This window comes from Mycetomoellerius zeteki, unplaced genomic scaffold, assembly GCF_001594055.1.
Source record: "Mycetomoellerius zeteki isolate Tzet28-1 unplaced genomic scaffold, Tzet1.0 scaffold25, whole genome shotgun sequence".
Classification (NCBI taxonomy): Eukaryota; Metazoa; Arthropoda; class Insecta; order Hymenoptera; family Formicidae; genus Mycetomoellerius; species Mycetomoellerius zeteki.
This window is the reverse complement of record NW_017257227.1, coordinates 2,182,426-2,207,147: the sequence shown is the minus strand read 5'-3', so window position 1 is coordinate 2,207,147 and position 24,722 is coordinate 2,182,426. Positions and strand designations below refer to the sequence as shown.

The following is a 24,722-nucleotide window of genomic DNA, read 5'->3' as shown; positions in this document are numbered from 1 at the left end:
GGTCCTCTCGTTCGTTTAAATTTTTATTTTATAATTTTATATTTATTAATCATTTTTATTTATTTCTTAAAATAGAATTAAATGTATATAAATTTACAAAGATACGTATAAAGGTATAAATCTATACAAGGGTCAATATGAATACTTATAAGAGATGTATAAAAAGTAATTACACTATTAAATATTAAATAATGACATAAAACAATTAATTGCGAAAGTAATTGCAATTCGTTGTAATTTATCCTGTCAAGGCAAAACTTGGTAGAAGAGACATTCCGGATAAGGAGCGGAGCAGTATTGTCTCAGCGCGAATATACATATATATAGTTATTCAAGTAAAACAAAGCGGTACAGAACAGCTAGACCTGCAAATAGACAAACGAATATCCAGATAGGTGGTCTGATAGAATATCGATAGCGGTATATCTCGAAAAAGGAGGAAGGGAACACATCGTGACAAGACCGCCCGCCTCGTAGCAGGAGTGCGTTCATCCTGCGAATGCATACACACAAAACACACATGCAAGGACGGAAGGGAGAACAACGCCGCGACGCGGAGCGTCGGGGGACGGGGGGGGGTGTCGCGGGGGCGGAAAGGGGAGACTGGCCTATCGGGGCCGACTCGGAGTTGTTCGGAATCTATCGGTGGACCAGATTTTACTCGTACGTACGCACATTCACCCCCGCAGCACGACGACGTTGGGGGTGCGTGTCGCTCCGTCCGTGTAGGTGTGAGTACGGCTCTTGCACGTACACACGTCGCTAAGACACGTTTAACGACGCGGAGACGCAGGCGCGGTTTCGCGCGGTCACGCTCGCGCACTCGCGGCGCGCGTCGCCGGCGCCGTCGTCGTTTTCGCGAGGAAATTGATTCTGCGCGAAACGCAAACGGGGGTTCCAGCAGCGACGGAGCCAGCCGTGCACCACCAGAGAGAAGCCGGGCTCGGCGAGCCACGCATACTCTTCCGTCGGGGAATAATTCCCGTAATCGAGTCACGCAGAAATCCACGTTCGTACACAACGCCACTCGGCTCACGTACCGCACGCGCGGAGGATTATGCTTCCACCGTTCTCGCTTTCCGTGCGTATCCTTTTACACAGACGCCGTACTGGCTGTTGCTGTTGATGCTACTGCTGCTGTTGAAGAGGCGACAGAAAGAGAGAGAGCGAGAGAAGGAGAGAGAGAGAGAGAGAGAGAACGAGCGGAGAGGAGCCTCTCCAACGACATGCGAAGAGACGTGTCCGACGCGACGACGACGGACAACGAGCGAGGATCGCAGACAGCCCTAGTGAGACACGTCGACGGCGACGAGCGACAGAAGTATCCATGGAACTGAAAATCCTCCTGTGGTTTCACATCGTGGGTGAGTTGCCTTCCAACGCGGTGCCTTCCGCACCGCCCTTGCCTCCCTTATATGCATATATGCACACGTACATATATACACGTCGTCGGCACGCATAACACGCAGAATCTCCCTCGTTGCATCTGACAATGGTACCTGCTGTCATCGACAGCATGCATGCGCTCCGGGATATCCTCCTTGCTTCCGCAATTCTCGATTCGCGTGTCCTCCCGCTATATATGCTGTCTTCCCGCTGGCTAGCTGCCTCGCACGTTCATTGCCCCGATAAACGGCATCCTATGGTATAGATCTATCCTTGCGACTTGTATGCCGAATCGGGTTGCTGCATTCGATAGCTATCAGCCAACGTGGTCCGCACAGAGAGCCGTTCTACTCCTTTCAAGGACGAGATGGACCACTTTCGCGTAGCCGCAGCGACGGCACGAGCTTGTAACTGCAAAATATGAAAATAAGCTATGTTAGCCATAGACAAATATTTCGAAAACGTACGCTTTCATTGACACATTCGAGTAAACATGTGCGTGTAGGTGTGTAAACCGACGATATAAATTTTACGTGCAAACGTATATTCGACTTTTCGGTCAAGCTATTACGTTAAATCCAATGAATTTATTATGTTAACATGGATTAAATTAAATTGCCGATATTAAGCGAGATTAAATTATCGCATTATCGCATCGAAGCGCATGGCGCCAAACTATAAAAATTTCAAGTTAAGCGTACGACTATATATTACCGTCGTTAATTTAGCGCCACCGTAAAATTCATGCCTGAGTGCTCCAGGTCAGACGCTTTTTCACGATATCAGAAACTTTCTCCATTACGGATATTAGCATAAAGTACATGCATAGACGATGCGGTACGCGCGAGGACTGCGAAGCTGTCGTAAGAATTATAACGCGATACGCAAATGTCGTAGAGAGAGAATCGGGAACGTCTGTCGGGATACTCGGGATTTTCAGCTCACGAAATGGGTTTCGTCTTTGCGATGGGCGTTGCTACTCGGGGAACAAAGCGCAAAAACTGTTAGCGAAGACGAGAGGCGAGACGTCTCGGGAAGAGGATCCTTTTCGCTGCGTGCATTGAACCAGCCGGCGTTGTATCCGAGAGGAATGTCGGACGTTGGCGTCGGGTCGTTGCACCATTTGCCATAAAACGTACGGGCGTTCCCCGTAATAGGGCATTAACAAATTTAACGAATTCCCATCACGGTGGTATATAATCGCATTAATGACATTCTGGCGAATGCGATTTTATAGCGCGCGGCGAAGAGGAACCCTCCATCGCGTGCCGGATAAATTCGCGATTCCAGTGCGATCTGGACTCACCAAACTTCCTCTCTTATTGATATTTTCTTTCTTGATGTTAACGATCGTCGGCGGACGATCGAATATTTGATTATCCTGAAATTTTATGCTATATACTGATCATTATTCAAGATTTTTACGTTTGCAAATGGAGACTTCCTGCTCAACGTCAATCCTACGTCAATCTGCCTCTTCTTTCGTATAATAATACTGTCCTAAAATATACATATATACTGAAATCTCTTAATAGTTCGTGAAGCTCTGAACGTAATAACAAAGTTGTATCCGCTTCACTTCTAAACCATGAAATGGGTCCTATTAAAGGTTTTACCGCTACTCACATGCGTCTAGCGCGTAATGGAAGGGATTTTATATGCTAATTCGAGATTCGCTAATACGAGGTTTTAATATATACATATATATATATATTTATAGAACAGTTCTGTCAGATAAGTGAAAAATTCTTTTTCTAGTGAAAATTTTATTTAATATTAAAGTCATCATTTTACTCAACAACACGTAAATTATCAAAACAGCAAATTAAAATTTTATTGATATATACGAGGACAGTTTGATAAGTCAGTGACTTTTTAAACTTTTTTTTAAATAAAATTTCAATCTATTTTTCAACATAGTTTCCTTTTAAAAAATCATTGACTTATCAAACTGCCCGCGCGTACTTCAGAATAATTCCGCCAAATAGTGTGAATTTTGTTCAATATACAAATAATTGTGAGAAATAAAAATTTATACATAATATCGAGGAAATATCTTCGTCATTTCATTCAACAACACGTAAATTTATCAATAAGATAGCAACAGCAAGTTAAAATTATATTGATACATATGTATATGTACATATGTATTTCAGAATAATTCTGCCGAATAAGCTCTTTCCTAGTGAGAATTTTGTTCAATATGCAAATTAATAATTGCGAGAAGAATATAATTTGTGCAAGATGTCTAGGAAATATCCTCGTTGTTTCATTTAACAACGTGTAAATTATCAATAAGACAGCAAATTAAAATTATCGAGATCGTTGACATATTGATAAGAAATTATCGTCTCACGTATGTGGCGTATGCAATTATAATTACATATTGAAATTGGCGAACTAAGACTTTGCGCGAAAATAATTTCAACATTTCCCCGTTGCAATAAAAATGGATAGCAGGGATGTGGTATCGAGAAATAAGCTCGCTGGAAGTATACCGTTTTCAATTCCTCTAACAAATAATAACGTTTGATAAATGAAGTGTTAAAATGTATACTCCACGCGATCGTCTACGTCATGGAAACCTGCGCATCTGACGTTAACAAACATCTCGCTTGAAAACGAGCACCGTGCTTCAAATTGAACGGATTCCGAAACTCGATATTAAGCGCGAGATATCTCGTCTGCATTAGCACGATATTTTTACAAGCGGGGCTCTACTGTGTAAAAAGCGATTTATAATCCTTTTTTCTCCCTTTCCGAAAAAAAAAAGAATGAAACTTTGCCTACCTACGCATTTATATAACGCAGATAACGATGCGCGTCGGCGGCGATTGTTCTATTATTACGGTATCTTGCTTTATCAGTTTGTACCAAAAATAGCAGAATGCAGATAACACTTCCGTATGCGAAATCTCGAATCAAAGTCTCATGATGCGTGCAGCTCATTCTCGTCAATAATTTTCGTCCGATCGTGCGCGCGAGCCTTTTGCCGGCACACAAAAGATAAGCTTCCTATTGGAGCGTATAGGGATGCGAAGCGTCGAAGCGCACGACGATACGGGCCTCCTGTGTCTCTTTCCCACTCCGCAAATGCGATTCGTCGCTTCGCTCGGCAGCTAATTAAGCCGATCGCTCTACCGAACGTCATATCCGTTCTAAAGATCCGTCCGTAGCGATTGTCCGATCGGGCGAAATCGCATTCATTGCGCGAAAGCCGTCCGTTAAACCGAGCGTATCGCCATTAGTGTAAGCGAATTAAGCTGAACTCGCTCTCATATCGGCATCGAATATTCCGAATCGAGCCGCTGTCTCTTGAGCAGATTGATATTACCCACTTCGCCACTGGATACACTGAGCGAATGGAAATTATTGCGAAGCGCTATTTGCGCATCCACTTCTCTTTTTTTCTTTTTCTTCTCTTTTTTGTGAGAGAATACAATGGTTCGATATACCGCGAAAAACTCGGATAGCTCGGAGTAAATTCGATTCGTTAATATGGCTATCGTCGTCGCTCGAGAGTGTTACACAAGTGCGTTAACGGCGCGCGTCGTGCGTGCTTATCCGTTTTTTTCGCACGACGGCACGTTTGTTACTTTCTGCCGTCACGACGACGGTCTTGGGTGGGTTGTCACCTTAACCCTCTTCTTCCCCGTCAGTCGTCGCTATGTTCGCCGCAAATCCACTTTTTATTAACGACTAACGACCGGCCGCGAGAGAGTGCCCTCGTGGTTTTGCAACTAAATACCCGTAAGCCCCGCGAAGTGCCTCTAAACGGGATAGAGGGACATTACGTCCCCCTTCCCCCCATCGTTGCCTTTAATGCGCTGGGGTAATATTTTCCTACGATACTCCTTCGAAATTTCTTTGTCCAATCCGTGAAACTGCGAGCCGAACGTTATATCGATCCTATGGAAAGAAAAGCTAAGAATTTTTCCTTGGCGTTGGAAACTTGGGTAAAAATGTCGCATTGAAATCGTTGCGTACTGCATGAATCATTTACACAGAAACTTTAATACTACGGACTTTCTTTACATAAACAGAATCCCTAACTTAAGAGTTTGCTGACCATAAAGTTTGTTACCTGATTGAATACGGTAACAAGTCACGATGTGCGACTCTAGTTTTATATTCTTTTTTTCAGGTTATATTTATAATATACGCTTAAGGATGACTTGATATATTTGACAATATTATCTCTCTAAATCTGAATCAGTGGATAGTCATTAATTACCCAGTGGTATACTTGGCAATGATAATCAGTGAAGTTCAATTAAAAAAGAAAGAATATTTGAGAGCATTGTATAACTAAAATACCGATATTTGCACGTTAATTTCAATCTTCCAATATCATATTCATTGAATTTAAGCACTAACACGAGGTTAGTTAGATCACATAATAAAGATTAGCTAGGTTAGGAATCTCACATTTAATTCACTGATTACCAGTGGCATACTTGGCACTGATATCAGTGATTATCCACTGATTTAAATTTAGAGAATAGTAAAAAGTATCAGTCAAATAATCAGCTAAAATAAGCTAATTGAGTAATGTCAGTCAAGATTATTTAAAAAATTTTGATAACATTAGCTCATAATTACGTCCTGAAACAAACTACAAAACAAAACAACAAATAATTTAGTTTTATCATAATGGTTTTATGCTGTAAAATGGACTATATTTGTTGCAGTTTTAGGTTAATAATTTTTATACGAGTGAGTGAATCCAAATAAATTTTTATACGAATATTTATAATTGTTTTATTAGTATGTGTATAAAAAATTTGATTGCATTCTTAATGTTACTTCATTATCAAAATTGCAAATAAATATTATAAAACGTAATTTTACGCAAGAATTAGGATAAACTAAAAAATTAAATAACTTTTAAACTAATAAAGAATTGTGCTTAAAAATTTTACATAAATACTTACATATAAAAATAGAATGATCTATGAAATTTTTACTTTCAGTGCTGTTTTTAAATGACATACAGCCTTGGTTAAACATATTAGTCACTTATATTTTTTCCACTTATATTTATTTGGAATTTATTTATCTCTATTGTCGTCTGTTGAGGACCGAAAATATACATAAGTTTAAAGGGTTTTTGAAATAAAGGATAATTTACAGCAAATGTCATAAATAAATTTTTGAGCTAAAAATAATGAGCTTTAAATGATGATTAATAAGATGTCTAATATTTTTGGCTAAGGTTGTACATTCTTTTTAAGATTTTCGCCGTTAATGGAACTCCTTCATTGATCGACATATACGACGTTTATAAATTTATTGCATAATCTTTTATGAAAAACGCGTGATATAAATAGTTGGAAAATGGGACCGTTTGGAAAAATGAATGATTTTCGAATACATTGGCACGTGGAAATTCCGCGAAAGGCGCCGTCACGACGAAATCCATTTCGAGAACGCGTAAGTTCTGTTTCTCGCGTGAGATCGATCCCATTCCTCGTGAATGAGAATATTTGGTCGAGATTGGGGAGGAGCGGAGCGCAGGAAGGATTCTATTCACGATCGATAAAGGATTCCGGGGGCCGACATGGGATTCGCCGAATAATTTCGAATCCGCAGATGAGATCGAGTTGAGTGCGTTGTGCGCATCGTCATTATTATAAGAAACTATTTCTCGCGAACTCGTATTATATTCGCGGTTGCTTTCATTACGAGGATTTCCGCGTAATGACGATGTCACTCTGATAATCAGCCGTGGCTGTCTGCGAAGCTCAGTGGTTCCCAAGCTCTCGGCATAGGATCATTTGATATAATTAAAAGATGAGGCTTCCTTACGATAGAAAGGTCAGAGGAAATATAATCTTTTAATTAACATAATATTTCTTCCATCGGTTTTTCGCTCTGTCGAGCGTGTAGTATTATAGCAGTGTATATGACGATAAAGAAAAAATATGACGTTTTTATACAAAGGTCGAATAATGACAATGACAAATTATTATTCTCACGCGTATTATCGAATTTGAAAATAACGAGATAACATTTAATGATTGAGTCACGAAAGAGTGGGCCATACGGAATACCGAATCGAAGTAGACCATCGCTGGGACTTTAAAATCGATAGTTAGAGAATATTATGTGACGTAGCGCCTTTATTTCAGCTTACCCTCCCAGACGCGAAAGCCCGTCGTCACTTTTCCTATTTGGGAAACACTGTCCGCGAACGTAATCGATGAGGTATGCATCGCGATATTCAGCCGCCTCTCATGACATGACACGGCAGAAATTCACCTTCGGCTTTCATTTCCTCTTTTCCCTCGGGGGCATGAGTCGAGATTCGGATCCATATACGCGGGTCTCTGCGTCCTGCACGTGCCCTAATAACTTCAGCAAGATCATCCGTCCCGATAAGCGCGCAACGTGAGCTGGAGCATGCCGGGACACCCGCGCCGTTTCAGCGACAAACGGATGTATAATACGATGCCCGCGGCGTAGACGAATAAGAGCGACGCGAATAAAATATAATTTTAACGAACCATTCCTTTCTTTCTCTCTTTCCCAGGAATTTGTTCGGGTCTGCGGGGAGTGCGCATCCAGATACCGACGGCCGTGAAGAAGGGCGACTCGGCGACGTTGAAATGTTGGTATGACACCGAGGGCGACCCATTGTATGCCGTCAAGTGGTACAAAGGGGGTCGAGAGTTTTATCGCTATGCTCCGAACGAGAGTCCGCCCGTCAAGACTTTCCCCATTGGAAACCTGACGGTGAAGGTAAGTTTGCCCTCGTCCCCCATCTCCAATCCAAAGTGACGGACGAGCTTACAACCTTCGGTGTCCCGCGAGCCATCGCAAAATCTCGAGATCTTTCTGTACCTCGGCGGGATCGCGCGAAGAAAAAAAGCGGGTGTCAAGAAGAGAAAGAGGGAGATTGAGAGAGAGAGAGAGAGAGAGGGAGAGAGGGAGAGGGAGAGAGAGGAAGAGAGAGAGTGAGAGAGTGAGAGAAGGGATGAGGATTTATTGCGGTCGAGAAGTTGCGAATAGAACACGATAACACCGATACCGCCGGAACGTACAGTTCCTGCTTGCTGTATAGCGTACCGTTCTACATATCGGCTGATCGAAGTTTTTGAATTCGAGCTGTCTCCCTACGAGAGGAGTAACTGATGGCCCTCGTCGATGTGTGTTGCTCGTTCTGGTGTGGGTCGCGTTTTCCCTCCATTAAATTCCGTTTTTATTTTTCCTTTTAATTTTTTAACTGGACAGGAGTTTTATCGCGTTTTTTATTGTAGTCTTATATTCAATTTATGGTATCGCAAATTCTACAGTTTTTAAAAATTGTGTTTCTGTAATTCATCAGCTAGGAAGAATCGATGACACTTTGTTATATATATCAATAGTTTTATGTATATAGATGCATATATGTATATAAAACCATTATATATATATGTATATATAGTTATACTATAGTTTTATATAGTACATGTAGTATTCTCTAAATTTTTTGGAGTGGATTCTCACTCTAAAGAGTGAAAATCGAGGTAGTCCTGAAAAAGAGTATCTCAATTTTCAATCTTTGAGAGTGAAATTTGATAAAAATTTTAGAGAGTACAGTTTTCAATACCGCAAATGTATATATACAATTTGCGACATTGAATTACAATTTTTACTCTTCAAAGTAATTCCTTCTAAATAAGATTTTTATTTTACTTTACGAATGTTTTGTGGATGCATCGTTTATATACTCCAACCTAGTTGCTTAAAGCGCCGTTAAATATAATTTTATACATGGTACATGTGGTCCGACAAAGTCCAGTTTTAAATTCCGCGGACATGACAGTTCTGATTACGATCTAATGTCAGTTGTTATGACGAATATCCACGCAATGAGATACGACACGAATCCGCAGTCGGTGAAATAGATCATTCTGCATTATTGCACTTGCACGCGCGATTTTTAACGTCCGATCGTTCTAACGCTCCGTGCGTCGCATTTTTGCGATACGAATGCCAAGCCGCGGGCGCTTTTCACTGCAATTCGAAACGCAATTCGGACACCTTGCTGCGATATTCATTACTTTTAACATCCCCGATAACGACTCTCGGCAATCGGCAGTCGATGTATGTACAAAAAAAACAGAAGAGGGAAAAAAAGCAAGCCCGAGTGCATCGCGAATATTTAACATCGCGAATGGACCGCGGGGAAACGCGAGACGAAGTTCCCGTTTGGGAATCAAATCGAGGCTGATACCGAATAACCAGGTCGGTCCCATGTCGTGCGATTGGCGGAAGCATTGGTCATTAATGGATTGGACGGATTCCTGTCGTAAGCGCGTCCGTTACGTATTCTCGTATGTACACGTATACATGCCGTGCATATCCACCCGGGAGAATTCTCGCGGTCCTCGTGTTCTCGATAATCGCGACGACGACGACGACGACGACGATGACGACGATGACGACGAAGGACGAGGAAGAGCGACGAAGACGCCTTCGTGTCGAGGCGTACGATCGTAATGAATTATCCTTATTCTGCAGAAAACGGAGAGCAACGCGACGCAGGTCGTGCTGACGAAGTTGGAATTGGAGGCGGCGGGCGTATACAGCTGCGAGGTATCAGCCGATGCACCTTCCTTCCACACGGCTATAGTTTACGCGGCGATGAACGTCGTTGGTAAGTGTCTCCTATTCTCCGATGCTCTTACTCCGTATATACGTTTATAACTTAGGACGCCATCGTCGACTGGGTAAAAAACACGTAGAACGTTATTATACCAGCACGGGGCGATTTAACGCGCCTCGTCCACTTTACGGCCGACTGTCCTGGCGATATCGAGTTTTTGATAAGGGGAATAATAATAAGCGCGCTATTTAAATCGTATTCTCGCCGTCAATAAAACTTTTACGATAATTTACTGTAAGATCAACGGACCGAAGCGCTTTGCGAAAAAAAGAAAAAGGGAAAAAGAGAGAAAAACCAGAGAGATTCCTATGCCTCGCGAGCGACGCGACGCCTTTCGCAATTTACAGGGATTGCGCGTCGAGAGTAATATATTTTAACAACGTAAACGGCACGTCGCTATTTTCGAGGTTCCTTCATTAAAACGTGACATCCGATAAATTCTACCCCGACAACATTTTGCTGGGACTTCCTTTTCAAATATATACCGTAATCTATTCTGATATTACGTACGAACGTACTCCCGAGAGAATTAAATGTCTTTTTTAATTACTCGTGTCTCTCGCGCGCGCGTCACAACCAGCCGCGTCTCGCAAACGAGGAACAAGAAAATATACTGTATATAGTAATATATACATATTCGCGCGCGCTCGAGAGCTCGCGGAGTTTCGGAGATGCGACACAAATCTTCCGCAAGGACGGGACTATTCAATTCTCGCTTCTCGCGCTCGCGTCAGAGAACGGCGACACTTTTATATTCGTTGCGTTCTCCCCGTTTCGTCGTAAAGGCGCGACGAGGCGCACGAATTTACGTTTCACCGTAAAAAGTGAAAAAGTAATATTTTCCGAGCCCCGGGCTGGCGACGACACGTACAGGTGTCTGTAACGGCTTGCGCGTGTGTACGTGTATACTTGACAACGCGTGCCGATAGTGAAACGGTTCGAGTCACGCGAGCGCGAATCTCTCCATCCATCGTAAGAAAAGAATTTTTCGTACGAGGGACGAGAGTGCGAGAGAAAGGCCATTTCGCCCCCTCGTATCGACCATCGTCGAAAGTTTCGACTGCGTCGGGCTTTAGGGGACGAGACGACGTCCGGTCAAGCCCAGTCAAAGCGACAACGTCTCGATTGCACGCAAGCTCATGCGATGGTCGCCTGCGTACATACAGGGTAGCTCGAATCTAAATCCAGTGAGAAATGACAATGGAATCGATGTGGAATCGACGTCGATTCGATGTCGATTCCATTGTCATTTCTCACTAGAAAGAATCATCTTTCAAACTACATTGAAAAAATAGTCTGGTAACAGCTACCACATGTTGAGTGAAATAGTTTCATTTAAATATTCGGTTAATACAATTAAAAATAATTTTACTTAAAAAAAATATATTTAGTAATTGAGGGGATGGACGGAATAAAGGATTAATTACAAAATCTTGATTTTGATAAAAATTAAAATAACGTATTACTTTTTTATTATATCACAAATGGGAACAATATTAAATATATATTTATATAATGTCTTTGAGAAGATATATGTTATAATATTTCTCTATTATGATCAATATTTAAAAAGTTATTTGCAATTTAAAAAATGCACTTAGTCCCTTTTTCTGAATATTGATCATAAGATTGTAAGAATCGACAGAGGGAAAAGACTATGAACTGCAGACAAGTTTTTTATTTTCACATTCTTCTGGAAGAAATATAAAATGAATATGAAATACATTTTACTTTTACTTGTCCAAAATAAATTGAAATAATGTTCAATCATCTGGTGAGTTTTCGTAAGATTTTTTAGCATAAATATGTTGTAATAAAAACACATTATTGTCATACCATTTTCGTTCAGTCTCCGATAAAAATCTCATTAACAATTTTAAATCATTTATGTCCTTTTTCCATAGATTATATCATTTTCACCACCACAGGACAATCGAAACACGTTCATATTTAACTAATGTAAGCAACATCAATTCCTTATTTATTTGCGCTAATCTCCGGAAAAAGAGCCTAAATAGAATTGTGTCTTTATTCCGCCAATCCTCTCAATTATTACCAAACGGTTGGTTAGATTATTATGATTGGTAACACTTACCATATCTCTTTCTCTCTTTTTAAAGCTGAGAGGGATAGAGAGGGGAGAGTTTTAAGCCTTGCTTAAAGTTAAGTTGATACAATCGGGCCTTAGACTATCAAGTTCGTAAAAAGCAAAATTAAATGGGTTAATGACTTATAACGAGCAACATAGAAAGTTCTTGAATCAATTAGTGTGAATTATTTATTGTCATAAGAAAATAATAATATGATCAAATACGTTTCAATTTTCTTCTCTTAGTCCATTTATGGTAATTATCTTTCAAATATGTACACGTATTCTTTGTCTAATGGCATCTATTCCATTATGAAGAACTCGAGGGTTTGGCAATTGAAGGTTTTCTTAATTATCGTTTAAATATTTTAGGTCCTATTCCGTAATTCTTAATGACAGTGTTGGTATCGTTATATTGTCGCTGCGTAATTTTTTTATACGTGTAAAATCTAGGCAATGACAATGTAACGACATCGACATTGTCGTTAAGAATTAAAAAAATAGGGGGCTTAATCTCACATGAAATGAGCTTTACTTCAGTTTGGGATATGCAAAAATATTAAAAATTTATTGTGAACACTTTAATGCGAGAAACTGAAGATTTGTTGAAAAGAGTAGTGTTGAAAAGAGTAGTTTTCCTTGATATTTTCGAGAGAAAATCTGCTTTCGACACCACGAAATAGTACGTATGCATGGGGAGGGGGGAGGGTAGCTCACTAAGGCCAGGGGCTGGCTGGGGTGGCTAAGATCTGGAGCACTCTATATATGTGGAGTATATATTGCCTTCGCAGAATTGCCCTGTGAGATGCCGTCGATACAGGGACTAAAGAGGAAATACCGCGTTGACGATCCGCTACGTTTGAACTGCACATCTGACCGGAGCAAACCCGCTGCGAATCTCACTTGGTATATCAACGATCGACAGGTATGCTCTAACTGCTAATGATAGTAATGCGCGCGCGGTTAGACGAGAGGATAGACGGACGGAAAGGAATGAGAGAGGAGGATCAGATACCTCTATTTAGTTTACTCCGGCTTTGATCCATTATCCCTGATCAAACGTCAGAGACAAGGGAGCTTATGGGATACGTTCCTCTTCGAGATGTTCCAAAGTTGGAGCGAGCACAGCATCCGCAGGGCGGAAAATAATTTAATATTCCGATTCTCAATTAGCGTATAATATTATAACGTAAATAACTCTTAATTAAGGCTCGATTGAGACAATGTTCGAAAATTTTTAAATCTTTGTGTATCTCTATACATATATCTAAATAATTAAATCTTTTTCGAGTAATTATTTAAATAATTAAATTTGCTGTTTCAAAAAGTATCATAAATTAAACGATAAAATGCTAAAATGCTTTAATACTAGTGTATATTTTAAAGTCGTACTTTTACAAAACGTCGCATTTGCAATGCTCAAAATGGTTTCCTTAATCACCTTACGTCAACGCACCTCTACGTAAATTATTTTACGTACTAAACACGAACGTATGATTGTCAGAAAATTGAAATCGTCATACTACCGAGAATTTATATAACAGCAGCATTAATGACATATGAAGCAGCGCGAATATACTGTTTTATCCTTATACCACAATATCAATATTTATTTTATCTCTTAACAAGCTATTATACTATCGTTAACTCATCACGGCCATCAAATAATGAAACCTAATTAACTTTTTAAAATTAAATATATTCGAATTATTTACTACTATATCAGAATATATGTAATACGGCTCTGATATACATATTATGATTATAAATTATATATTATAATCAATAATAATATATAATTTTCACATTATCTATATTACATTTATATGCTACACATATTTATAGGGAATAGACAAAATAATGTGGACACCTGGGAAATACATATTTATTTTACTACTTGTTTTATTAATTCATTATTTGCTTTTAACACACATTCTATCCTGGTTGGAATAATCACTCAATGCTTAAATAGTTATCAATAGATAATGTTGTACTATTCTTAGAACATCTTTCAATTGCTTAATAATATAAATGATATTGGAGAAAAAAATTTTCTTCTCATTCTATTTTCCAAAATTATCCTTTCTCCAAAACTTCATCTTTCTTGACTAATGCAATCATCTGATTTAAATATTGTTTGTAGTTTTGAGGAGCAGAGGAAACAAATTTCCTCTTTCGATATCTTTTAAACAATTAGAAGATGTTCTATTTAAAGAATGGTATGATAGCACTGTAGCAATTACCATATTATTCGAGAATGTATGACACTATTTCAACAAGGATAGAATTTGCATTAAAGATAAATGGTAAAGTAAGTTCTTAATGAAACAAGTAGATAGTACATTTCCTAGGTGTTCACGCATTATTTTGTCTCCCCGTATAACTGTAGAACTGTGTTCACATATTTATAAAAGTTTTGCGTAATCCCGTTGACACTAATTTGTATCTTTTCTGTTTCTTTTCTCCTTTCAGCCTCTCAAAGCGTACGTTCGCACGTATAGCCCGCTCGACACGAACGAATCGGAATGGCAGATTTCGCAAATTGGGCTCCAGTTCCTGGTTTCGCACGATCACTTCGTGAGCGGCAAGCTGAAGATACGTTGTAGCGCGTCGATATACGATATTTATTGGCAGAGCACGGAAGTCAGCGCCGAGGAGGATCGGCCGCGAGTGATACATTACGAGCCTGCCGCGACTATCGTCGGCATCAACTACCTCCAGCCACCGCCAAATTTTCAGACCGGCCAAAAGAAACCTGACGGGCAGGTTGGAGTAAAAGGTAACGTTTCTTCGCTTTTTCGCGCCGCAATATACTTGCCTTACTTAATTGACTGCTCTAAGGGGCACATAAATAATAACTCCATGATAGTAAAGCATCAATTTACGAATAAATTATAAAATGCTAAATACCGAGAGAATGCGTAAGAATTTAAAGTGTGTATGCATATGTATATTACGTAACTTTACTTTCTAAAACTTTTAGAGTGAATCTTACTCTAAAGAGTGAAATCTCACTCTTAAAGACTGAAAATTGAGTTATTCTTTTTCAAGACTGGCTCAATTTTCACTATTTAGAGTGAGATTCTACTCCAAAGAATTTAGAGAATATACATATTACAATTTATGTTTATGTCAATTCATGTGTGGTAAGGATACTGAGTCTCAATCCCCCCTTTCCAAAAATTTAACTTGCATTTATTGCTTCATACTTTTGCTTCTGTTTCTGTTCTGTCGTTACTTCTATTTCTACTAAATATAATTGTCGTATTTTTAAATATGAGAAATTATATATGCCTAACTCCATTTAGATAGAGAAACGTAACATATACATATGTACATACACGTATATAATACGTAGAAATAAACGCCAACTGGACTCGTAGTTATATCAGTTATATCTATGTATTCATTATTTCAAGGAAACATAATCCCCGTAAATACATCATCGCTTATCTCCATTACGTCTTCAATTATTTATCGAAATTCGAGACACTTCGAGAATCTAGACGCGGACCAGCAGCTGGTTCATTTGCTTAGAGAGAGTTCTATTTTTTTGAGTTCGAACAATATCCGAACTCGATGAGTTCTTTGACCTCCTTAGGCTTAGGCGTTTACATTGAAACACAGTCGGGGCATTCAGAAAACCACGCCGTTGAGCCGTGATCTGAATTCCTTCGCCCGTGCGACTCAATCCCTTGAGAAAGAAAAACACAAACAAAAAATAGGAGATTGTATTATTAGAGCATCTCGTTCGATAATTTTTCAGTGCTGGGGTCCTCCACGGTGAGCCTGCGGCCGACGGCGAGGATCGTTTTGGAATTGTTTGCGCTTCTTCTAATCGTCATTCGTTAAAGGCATATATAGTGCATCGTTCGAGAAACGCGCTTTGGAACACTTTGCGTACGTTGACGTGTTTGTAAGAAGAGGAGGAGGAGGAGGAGGAGAAGGAAGAGTCTGGCGAAGGGCTCGAGAGGTGCTTTGTGCGATGATGACGTTTCCTCTATGGGATGGCCTCGGATCACCACGCATCAGGAATATCCAACCAGAGCGAATACAGGAAGCTCCTTAGCAATCACATCACGGCGATGAAACCTGAAAGGCTTATAGTTAGAATGGTGGAGGAATGGAAGTGACGGGACGCAACCGATAGTTCGATCGGCTTCGGACGACAGAAAAGGCCGAAAAAAAAATCGTGGACGAAGGGTGAACTCCACAGCGAGATGATTTATCCGACGTTCACTCATCCGACGATCAACGAAATGTCCAAAATGCACTGCAGCGACGACAGACGCGGCTGGATATATATACTCGCGATATATATTCAGGAGTTATTTTATTATTATTAGACCATGTACTCTTGCTTCCTTCCAGCGGGAATAATGTGTTTGCAATGTGTAGGTATACGTATACATACATATAGTACGTTTCGTCGCATCGTATGAGAAGATAGTTTTTTTTTCGTACTTTTATAACTCAGAAGGAGACTATAACGTAGCATGAATGTACGTGCGTATTCTTCGACAGCGTAAAGACACATATACACGTAATACAAACATATACCGAACATAAATGCATATAACACGACAAATATGAGTATGTCAAATCGCTCGATTATATACACATATGTATACACATATTTATTCACACACACACACACACACACACACACACACACACATATACACACACACATAATACACACTGCCATACTTTTTCTCTGTACGAATAACTGATAAGTAAAAGTGTTCGAGAAAAATATATATTGCGGCCCGCCTAAGTATTTTACAGTGTGCGAGATGATGTACCTGAATCGGATATTTGCGCGAACTTCTTTTTTGTGTTGCTATTTAGGGACTATGTACTATATGATAAGCGAGAAAAAGATGTGCTATATCGAGTTATATGATAACGACACAACTTTGTGTATCTCAGTCATTCCATTTCGTATTAAAGCGTAATTAATTTATTAAACGAGGCTGATTTAATTGATGTACAGTACGTCTTATGGAGTTTATTATAAATTCATTAAGTATACTACCACTGTGTTTCCTTGTGTGTAACCTCTATTTCTTACATTTCGTAGCGATTCGCACTGCATTCTAATACTTTTTTTTACATTCACATCATGCAAATAGAATCTACTGTCTGCACGTAGGTATACCATTCATCAAATATCAGCTAACATCATAAATTATATCGCGCGCAGTTTGCGCTTATCGATATTCGATACCATTCGTTTTTTATCTCAAATGAATTCCCGATGAATGTTTTAGTAAAAGTCACGTTAAAACTAAAATATACTATCAATTAAGGCTAAGATATAAGAATAGAATATCTGAAATATATTGAAGCTAAAACAATTTTTCTGATTTTCTTTTTTTGTCACACAGCTGAATAATTATCCAGATGAGTATAACGGTTTGATTTCTCGCATGATGTATATATGTGAATATTTACATTAATACTGATCATATTAATATAAGAATATATCATGCTTATGATAACATGTGATGATAAGCATAACACAATATGAATGGAAAACAATTATTATTAAAAAACAAAATTTTATTATACACTAGTCATAGTATATTAGTTATTTCTATTGACGCGTTGCGTCAACAGTATAATCTTATTTTCTACGCTAAAACAAATATTTATCCATTTTGAAGGATTCAGATCAACATTAAAACAATCGTCGTTAAATAATGCACAAATGCAAAGAAGAGGGTCGGCAATCGACTACTGGCGAAAATGCCTGATTCCGGTGAACATTAAATAAAATATCATTCGACAAAAGCGCGCGTTAATTTGCCTGGCGAATCGAGGAACGCCGCTTTGCGGATTATTATATTTATTTATGCATGACCGCAGTGTGTGTACGCCGTTAGTATGATAACTCAATTATTGCACGCCGTACAATGTTTACCCTGTGTCGTTATGCGAAATATATAACCACACAGGTATTTTTGATACTTGCATATTGTTTGTAATTATATGCCAGGAAAATTGGGTTAGTATCCAAGTAACCTAAAATATTAAATCTTAACCTGTGAAGTCTTTTTTCTTCTACGAATTTTTTAAAATATATTCATAATTATTCTGTATTAATATCTTAACGATTTTTCAATTTATATTATAACAATTTTAATTTTTACGATTATTCGATTTTGTGAGTCTCATATTAACCTGTTGGAGTGTGATAAATGTTAAATATTTTCAGAATATTTTAATATCATTTTTCAAAAAAGAAACATTAATAATTATTTCAGAATTCATCTTTTAACAAATTTTGCATTACGCAAATCTAGTTGAGATGGTTACGCTGAAACAGCTTTGAAAGTTTTCAATATTCTTTCCTTTTATCTCATAAGAATCTTGTTGAATAGTTGAAGTGTTCGTAGAATACGACAGTAACAATCCGTAAATGTGATTGTTTATCGTAATATTCTTCTTGTAAGCACAAGAGAAGTAATTTTTCAAGAGTTTATGAAAATGCAATAGTCGATAACGAAAAAACTAGACTTTTTCGAAGTTCTATATACATTTTCTATCACTTCAACTGAATAAATTTTAAAAAATAATTGGATTTAAAAAATAATTACTTGCGAAAAAAAATTCAATATTAAAGCTACGCACATTAAATAATCTTACGTTGATGCGGAAAGTGTGTTTATAGTATATCCTAATAACAGCATCAAAAACATTGTTTGGTATAAATCCACGTATTGCCATGGATCGATATTCATCTACAATATTTAGTTTAGAATTTTAGATCCTCGATGCTGCTCACGAAAGTGACCGCTGCATCTGTTTACAACAATGGGGCATTGTAAACATATTTATTATTTACTACACAAGAGGTCCTCGCTCCCATATCGCCTAGGGAAAATTATGCTGAACGAAATACCGCCTCGTTTCCGATATTCCTCGGGTATGGACCACGAAGCTATAGGGGCGGCTGGCAATCGATGGCGCCAGACCGTGGGTGTGTGGGCATACGTCAGGCGCTCACGGATATCAGCGAACGAGATACTGCTGCCCAGTACGTACCAGTACGTACGAGTACTCGCACACGAACGAAGGTTCCGTTGCTTGGCGACGGTAAATCGGAGCTGCGTCACGTCGGGGATTCGTGAAATGATGAGGGTTGCCGTACACAGTCCGAGCGATCCTTTTCTCGGGGTAGCGAACGGTAAAAAATCGTGCCGCGTGCGTATTTCTCGCGAGTCGAGTGCCACGTAAGAATTCGCGGAAATCCCTTTGGAGGCTCGTGTTGACCTGGCGATTCTCGCGTGGCGTTTCTTAATCTCATGCGCGAGTTTAACCCTTACGTAAACGCGAACTCGCATATCTCGTGAATTTTCGAAAATTAATTCGACGAGAACTCGGACTAACCGATCGCTATAGACGCTTGACACGGAGTTGAATTTCTACAGGTGTTTATCCTTCACGATGTTATCGGTCGCTATGTAATGTTCGGTGGTGATATTATTGCAACCGAATGCGAATACACAATTTGCGCATCGTGTTTATTCACCATCTGTATTCCAAATTACCGTGCTTTCTCTGTAGAGCTGCATGTAAAACGATGCACCGAGACAAATTTCAACAACCGACAATCTTAATGCAAACACATTAATGCGAGTAATGTATTCCGTATCCGATCTTCCGAGGGAGATTGCTTTCCGTTGGCGTCGCTCTTGCGAGTGCGTGCGAATGTGTGCGTGCGTGGCATTTCGCAAATACGCACCACCCGCGTGAATCCAATAATCGAGTCGCAGAATTACTCTTCGCGTATTTCCACTTTGACCTTTGACTCGATCCGATATTAATACGCGCTGAGGAAACGGTATTTTGTAAAAATCACGTGGGAGTTGCGACGGTGATAGATCTAGAGTACCACGACTGATGAGAACATCGATCGTTGAGCACCGAACATACGCGAGGTCTTTGGCGCTAGACCAACAAAAGCGCAAAATATACTCGCCGTCGTAGGACGAATTTTCGCAAACTCGTTGGACCTCTGCCCGAGAGATTCCGCCATGGAGTCGCTGTTGGAGGAGGGTGAGTCCCGGAGATGTATGCCACTTGCGTACGCACCTGCCGACTTCTCCCTTGAGGCTCTCGGCAAATTTGCAAGACGTATCGCGCCAAGCAATTGGACATTGTTAATAAATTCGCATGGAGTTGGCTAATTTCTATGCACGGCAAAGCACTACGTTGAATGCATTATTCAACATTTATTTTCAGAATCCGCAATCATCTCCAATATATTCTCCAGAATCTTTATTTATTTAAAAAAATTTAAGTTTGTGACGAAATTGCTCATAAAAAGATAAGATATTTTCAATTTCACTTGTTTTTTTTATGTAAGAGTCCAGACTAACAAAAATAATTTACGAATATTTTCGTAAATATATATAATGCAATACCACTATAAAAATAAGAATTTGAAGAAAGGATTCCAATACGAATTTGTTAAAATTGTAGCGTGAAATAAAATATTAATCGATCGAATGTGTTGAAGGCACCACTTAGAATAGGTCTATTTTTTAAAATTAATGATAAAAGTGTTGAGAAGGGCTACAAATCATAAGAAAACAAAATTTAAATTAAAGATATAATATACAGCGTTTCTCTTTCTCGAGCCCGATTGGGTCATTCTCAATGTTAAAAATACAAAGTAACAAGTATATACATATTTAAAATATAAAACGGTTTAAAACTGGTAGATAAAAAGATAAAAAAATATGTACAGACTTTTAATAGATGTATACTGGTCATTAGATCGCATTCTGTCGTTATTAAGCTGATATTTATTTATTTTTTTTTTAGCTGAACTTCTTGCACAGTTCATTTTTCCTCCTTTTCTCTCCACGTTGAGAAAAAAAAGAGGAAAGGTGACTCATGCAAGAAGTTAAGCTAAAAAAAAACAGGCTCATGCAGGTTCTCGTCATATTTACGCTTTTGCTTTCGCATGCGCCAAAGAAAACTAGCTGAGCAGATCATCAGCGAAGCGTCGTGGGTAGAGCACGAGCAACAAAAAAAAAGATATTTCCGATAAACTACGGCTGCTAACCAACAAATTTCGCGTTGAAACTCACCACCTGCATTCGTTCCACCTGGCGCAGGTAATGCTGAGACCTTTCCAGGAATACACGCTCGGGTGAAAATATCGCAGCCGACATTTTTGTCATATCGATAACGAATGGCACCGTTGATTCTTAACGCGAATAAATCGAATCCGCGAACTAGAGAAATAATCGCACTGTAATTTGCGCCGTGACAGCGATGCAACCACTCTTTGTCCGTTCTCCGTTCATCGGTCGATACGGCGTTTGATTAATTGCGATAATGCCTTCCCGACTGCTTTTCTCCCGGTGAAAAAATATCGCTAGAAAAATAAGCGCCGATAATTCGCGGATGCTCAGAAAGCCGGTCGCCGAGCTGACGCGGGCGAAAGCTCGTGAATATTTATTTCCGATCATCTTCCGGTCGCGACGGCGCAAAAGCGACGAATTACCATCGAGCTCGCAGCCGTAAACATCGCACGTATGAATAAGTTACGTTCAATTATTGTGTACACGCGAAATATATGTCGAGCTAATAAAGCGTGCGACATTTCAAGCTGCATTTTACATGATTGACGCAAAACTCATGTATAAATGTGAAACTAGCGTAAAATACGTCAGTAGTGGTTATCGCGATGGATAGCCGTTTCATTTCGAGATGCTAAATTCTCACTTTGACACGTAGAAAAGAGAGATCATGTAGGGTTGTCACATCAAATTTTTCACAACTAGAACTTACAGACCAAAAATCCCGAATATTTTACTTGTAAACCTCGGACACATACAAAAGTGCGTGTGGATTAATAAAATTGATTGAGAGCAGTAACGAATATAATTATTTCACATGTAATTATTCATTAATAGTACCAATTTAACGTAAGAAGTTAATCAATCGTAATCGATTATTCTCTTTACATTCAACTGTAAGTCTTGAAACACGATAAGTGTAGTAAGCTTTAAGTCGTAAGAAATTAACCAATTATAGTCGATTATTCTCCTCACATTCGACTGTAATTGACCAATATCTTACGGCTTGCTACATTTATTGTATTTAGAAACTAATTGATCTTACGGCTTAAGATTTACTACACCTATTGTATATTTAATCTAGGATTAATACAAGGTAATGCTGGAGGAGTCAAAGTAAAATATTTAAAAGATTCCTTGAAGATACTCGGATGCTCATAATTATCCCGGCCTTTAGAAAATTCTCCTCGAACGTTCCTGAACGCCTTAAAAAAAAAAAGAAGACAGTGTCCAGGAAAAAGAGGACGGATGATAACGTCTTTAGCCTGATGCTAAATTCATCGTTGACGAAAGAAAACTCCGAATACTGATCCTTTGTACTGCATGTCCCATTTCTGTGAAACGTATCGACTTTCAGTCGCGGGGAATTATTCGCTGTATATGCGCCATCGGAAAGTCAATAATTTTCCCGACGTATCGATACCGCACATCGGTGACGGTAAGATAACGGGCATGGCCATGCAATCGCGAAATCTGCGATCGCAAATACTAACATCGCGAATGTTACGGTAATCCAGTGAAACGCGTCGTAAACGACCGGTGCCGCAAATCGACGAACGCGATTCTCGACTACCCTGACGCGTATTAACTACGTGGAAGGTACTGAAACTGGAAAATAACAATCCGAGAAGTTCGCACGTTACAATGTTGAAATTACACGCGAGATACGTGCAAGTTACATTTGAAATAAAAGTTACACGTCCGCACGAGATTACGTTAACTCCGCTTCAGACGACGCGCAAATTCTAGATATGATATGCCGTGCAGCATAGAAGATACATTTGACAAATTAGAATTACTGTTCACACAAAGTACACAAGGCATTTTATTTTTAATATACGCTCGCGTATACAGGATTTAATTACTTGTTATCCGTAATACAGACTCTAATTATGCATGCATTTACATAGATAATATTATCTGACTTCGAAATAGTTCAAAAATAGATGGAAATAAAAATGCAAGAAAAAAGTAATTAGTAATCAACACTAAATCATTTTTATTTATACATCTCTTTTAAATTATTATGTGTAAGAAAACGCAAATAATTTATAGCTATAATAAGCTAAAATAGGACAGCATCAAAATAAGCAATCGAAGATAAAACACAATTATATAGTATTTTATGAATTATGACGTATAGTGTGACATCTTTTTCTTCTTCTGAGTCATAATTATACTTCTAGATTTATTCATTTAAGATCATAAATAGGATTTTATTTTACTTTTTATTCCAGCAGATATAGATCGTCCAAAACGGGTTTTAGTCACCGGCGACGTGACGAAGTCATCGAGCATTTGCACGGAGACGGAAGATGGAAGCGTGTCCGACGCACACGAGCGTGTCTATGCTTCTTCATTATCACGGCGCGACACGCGTGGTGCATTCCGAAAGAACGTATTTCGCGTAGGTCTAATTGAATGGCTTAATTCGTCACGGAATGGACGTGTTTCGCCACGAGTTTCGAGTTTATAGAGCCGGGCGCAACGACACGACGTGTGTTGCGACGACGTGCGCGGGGCTCCGCTCTCTTCATTTAATGCGGCCTTAAATTTTTCACGGACCCCATCCGTGGTGAATTATCTCGCAACCGCGTACCTGTGTGAGAGCCTCTATATCAGCGCTGACTGTCGTGTGCGGTACAGTCGGAGACGAGATCTTGGTGTCTAATAATATTTGAGTGAATTCTACAATTTCCTGTTCAAGCAAACTTTGTGTCAATTCGTCAGTCTTAAAAGATATAGTTCTAAAGAAATATATAGTTCTAAGGACATAATTTTAAACCGAAGCTAGAGTATGTAACGTCACACATTAAATTGACGAACAATTTAATAATTTTAATGCTAATAAGTATCTTTAAAAACTGTCAAGATTTTCACTTATTGTTAGTATTGTTTAAACGTAGCAAAACGTGAAAAAAAAGTTTTTTTTCTACATTAGTTATTGTGATAAATAATATTACATACCTCGGTGATTGAATTTGTTAAGGCTCGACTATTTTGAATCTAGAGGCATCATATTGATGATATAAACAGCAGTTTTTAATAGCTGAAAAATGTACCAGAAATTATTTTACACTTGTACGTGACACTTCGGATAGATATATCACATACAAATAATTCTGGAAATAATGGTAAATTTTTCAGTTTGCTTATTTTACAATTTGAAAATTACAAAATTACAATGCTTTTAAGGGAAAATGAAAAAATAAAGATGTATGCAATTAATTTATCATATGTCATTTATCATTTCTGATGTTAATTAATATGGTGCTTCGAGACAGCCAGACCTTAAAGGAGGAAAATAACTGAAATGGCCCGAAATTAGAAGATATTTTTGGAAATTTTTAGACAAAAAATATATTTTTGGATAATTTTAATTTTATATAGGATTTATATCATATCGAAATATACCTTCAAATTGGTGTTTCATTATATCGAAAAGCTATGTTGACGGTACTGCGAAAATATGGATAATTAATGATTGCTGGACGTTCAA

At 38.8% G+C, this 24,722-nt stretch overlaps 1 protein-coding gene across 1 annotated transcript; it reads left to right on the top strand.

Annotated features, from left to right (window-relative positions):
• The first annotated feature begins 1,149 nt into the window (after window positions 1-1,149).
• On the top strand, window positions 1,150-17,437 carry LOC108723700 (uncharacterized). The gene is made up of 6 exons (XM_018449616.1): window positions 1,150-1,364; window positions 7,919-8,127; window positions 9,892-10,027; window positions 12,917-13,050; window positions 14,598-14,904; window positions 15,892-17,437. Exons 1-6 carry the CDS (start codon window positions 1,328-1,330, stop codon window positions 15,975-15,977), a joined length of 909 nt encoding a protein of 302 aa, XP_018305118.1. The 5' UTR covers window positions 1,150-1,327; the 3' UTR covers window positions 15,978-17,437.
• Window positions 17,438-24,722: the final 7,285 nt, after the last annotated feature.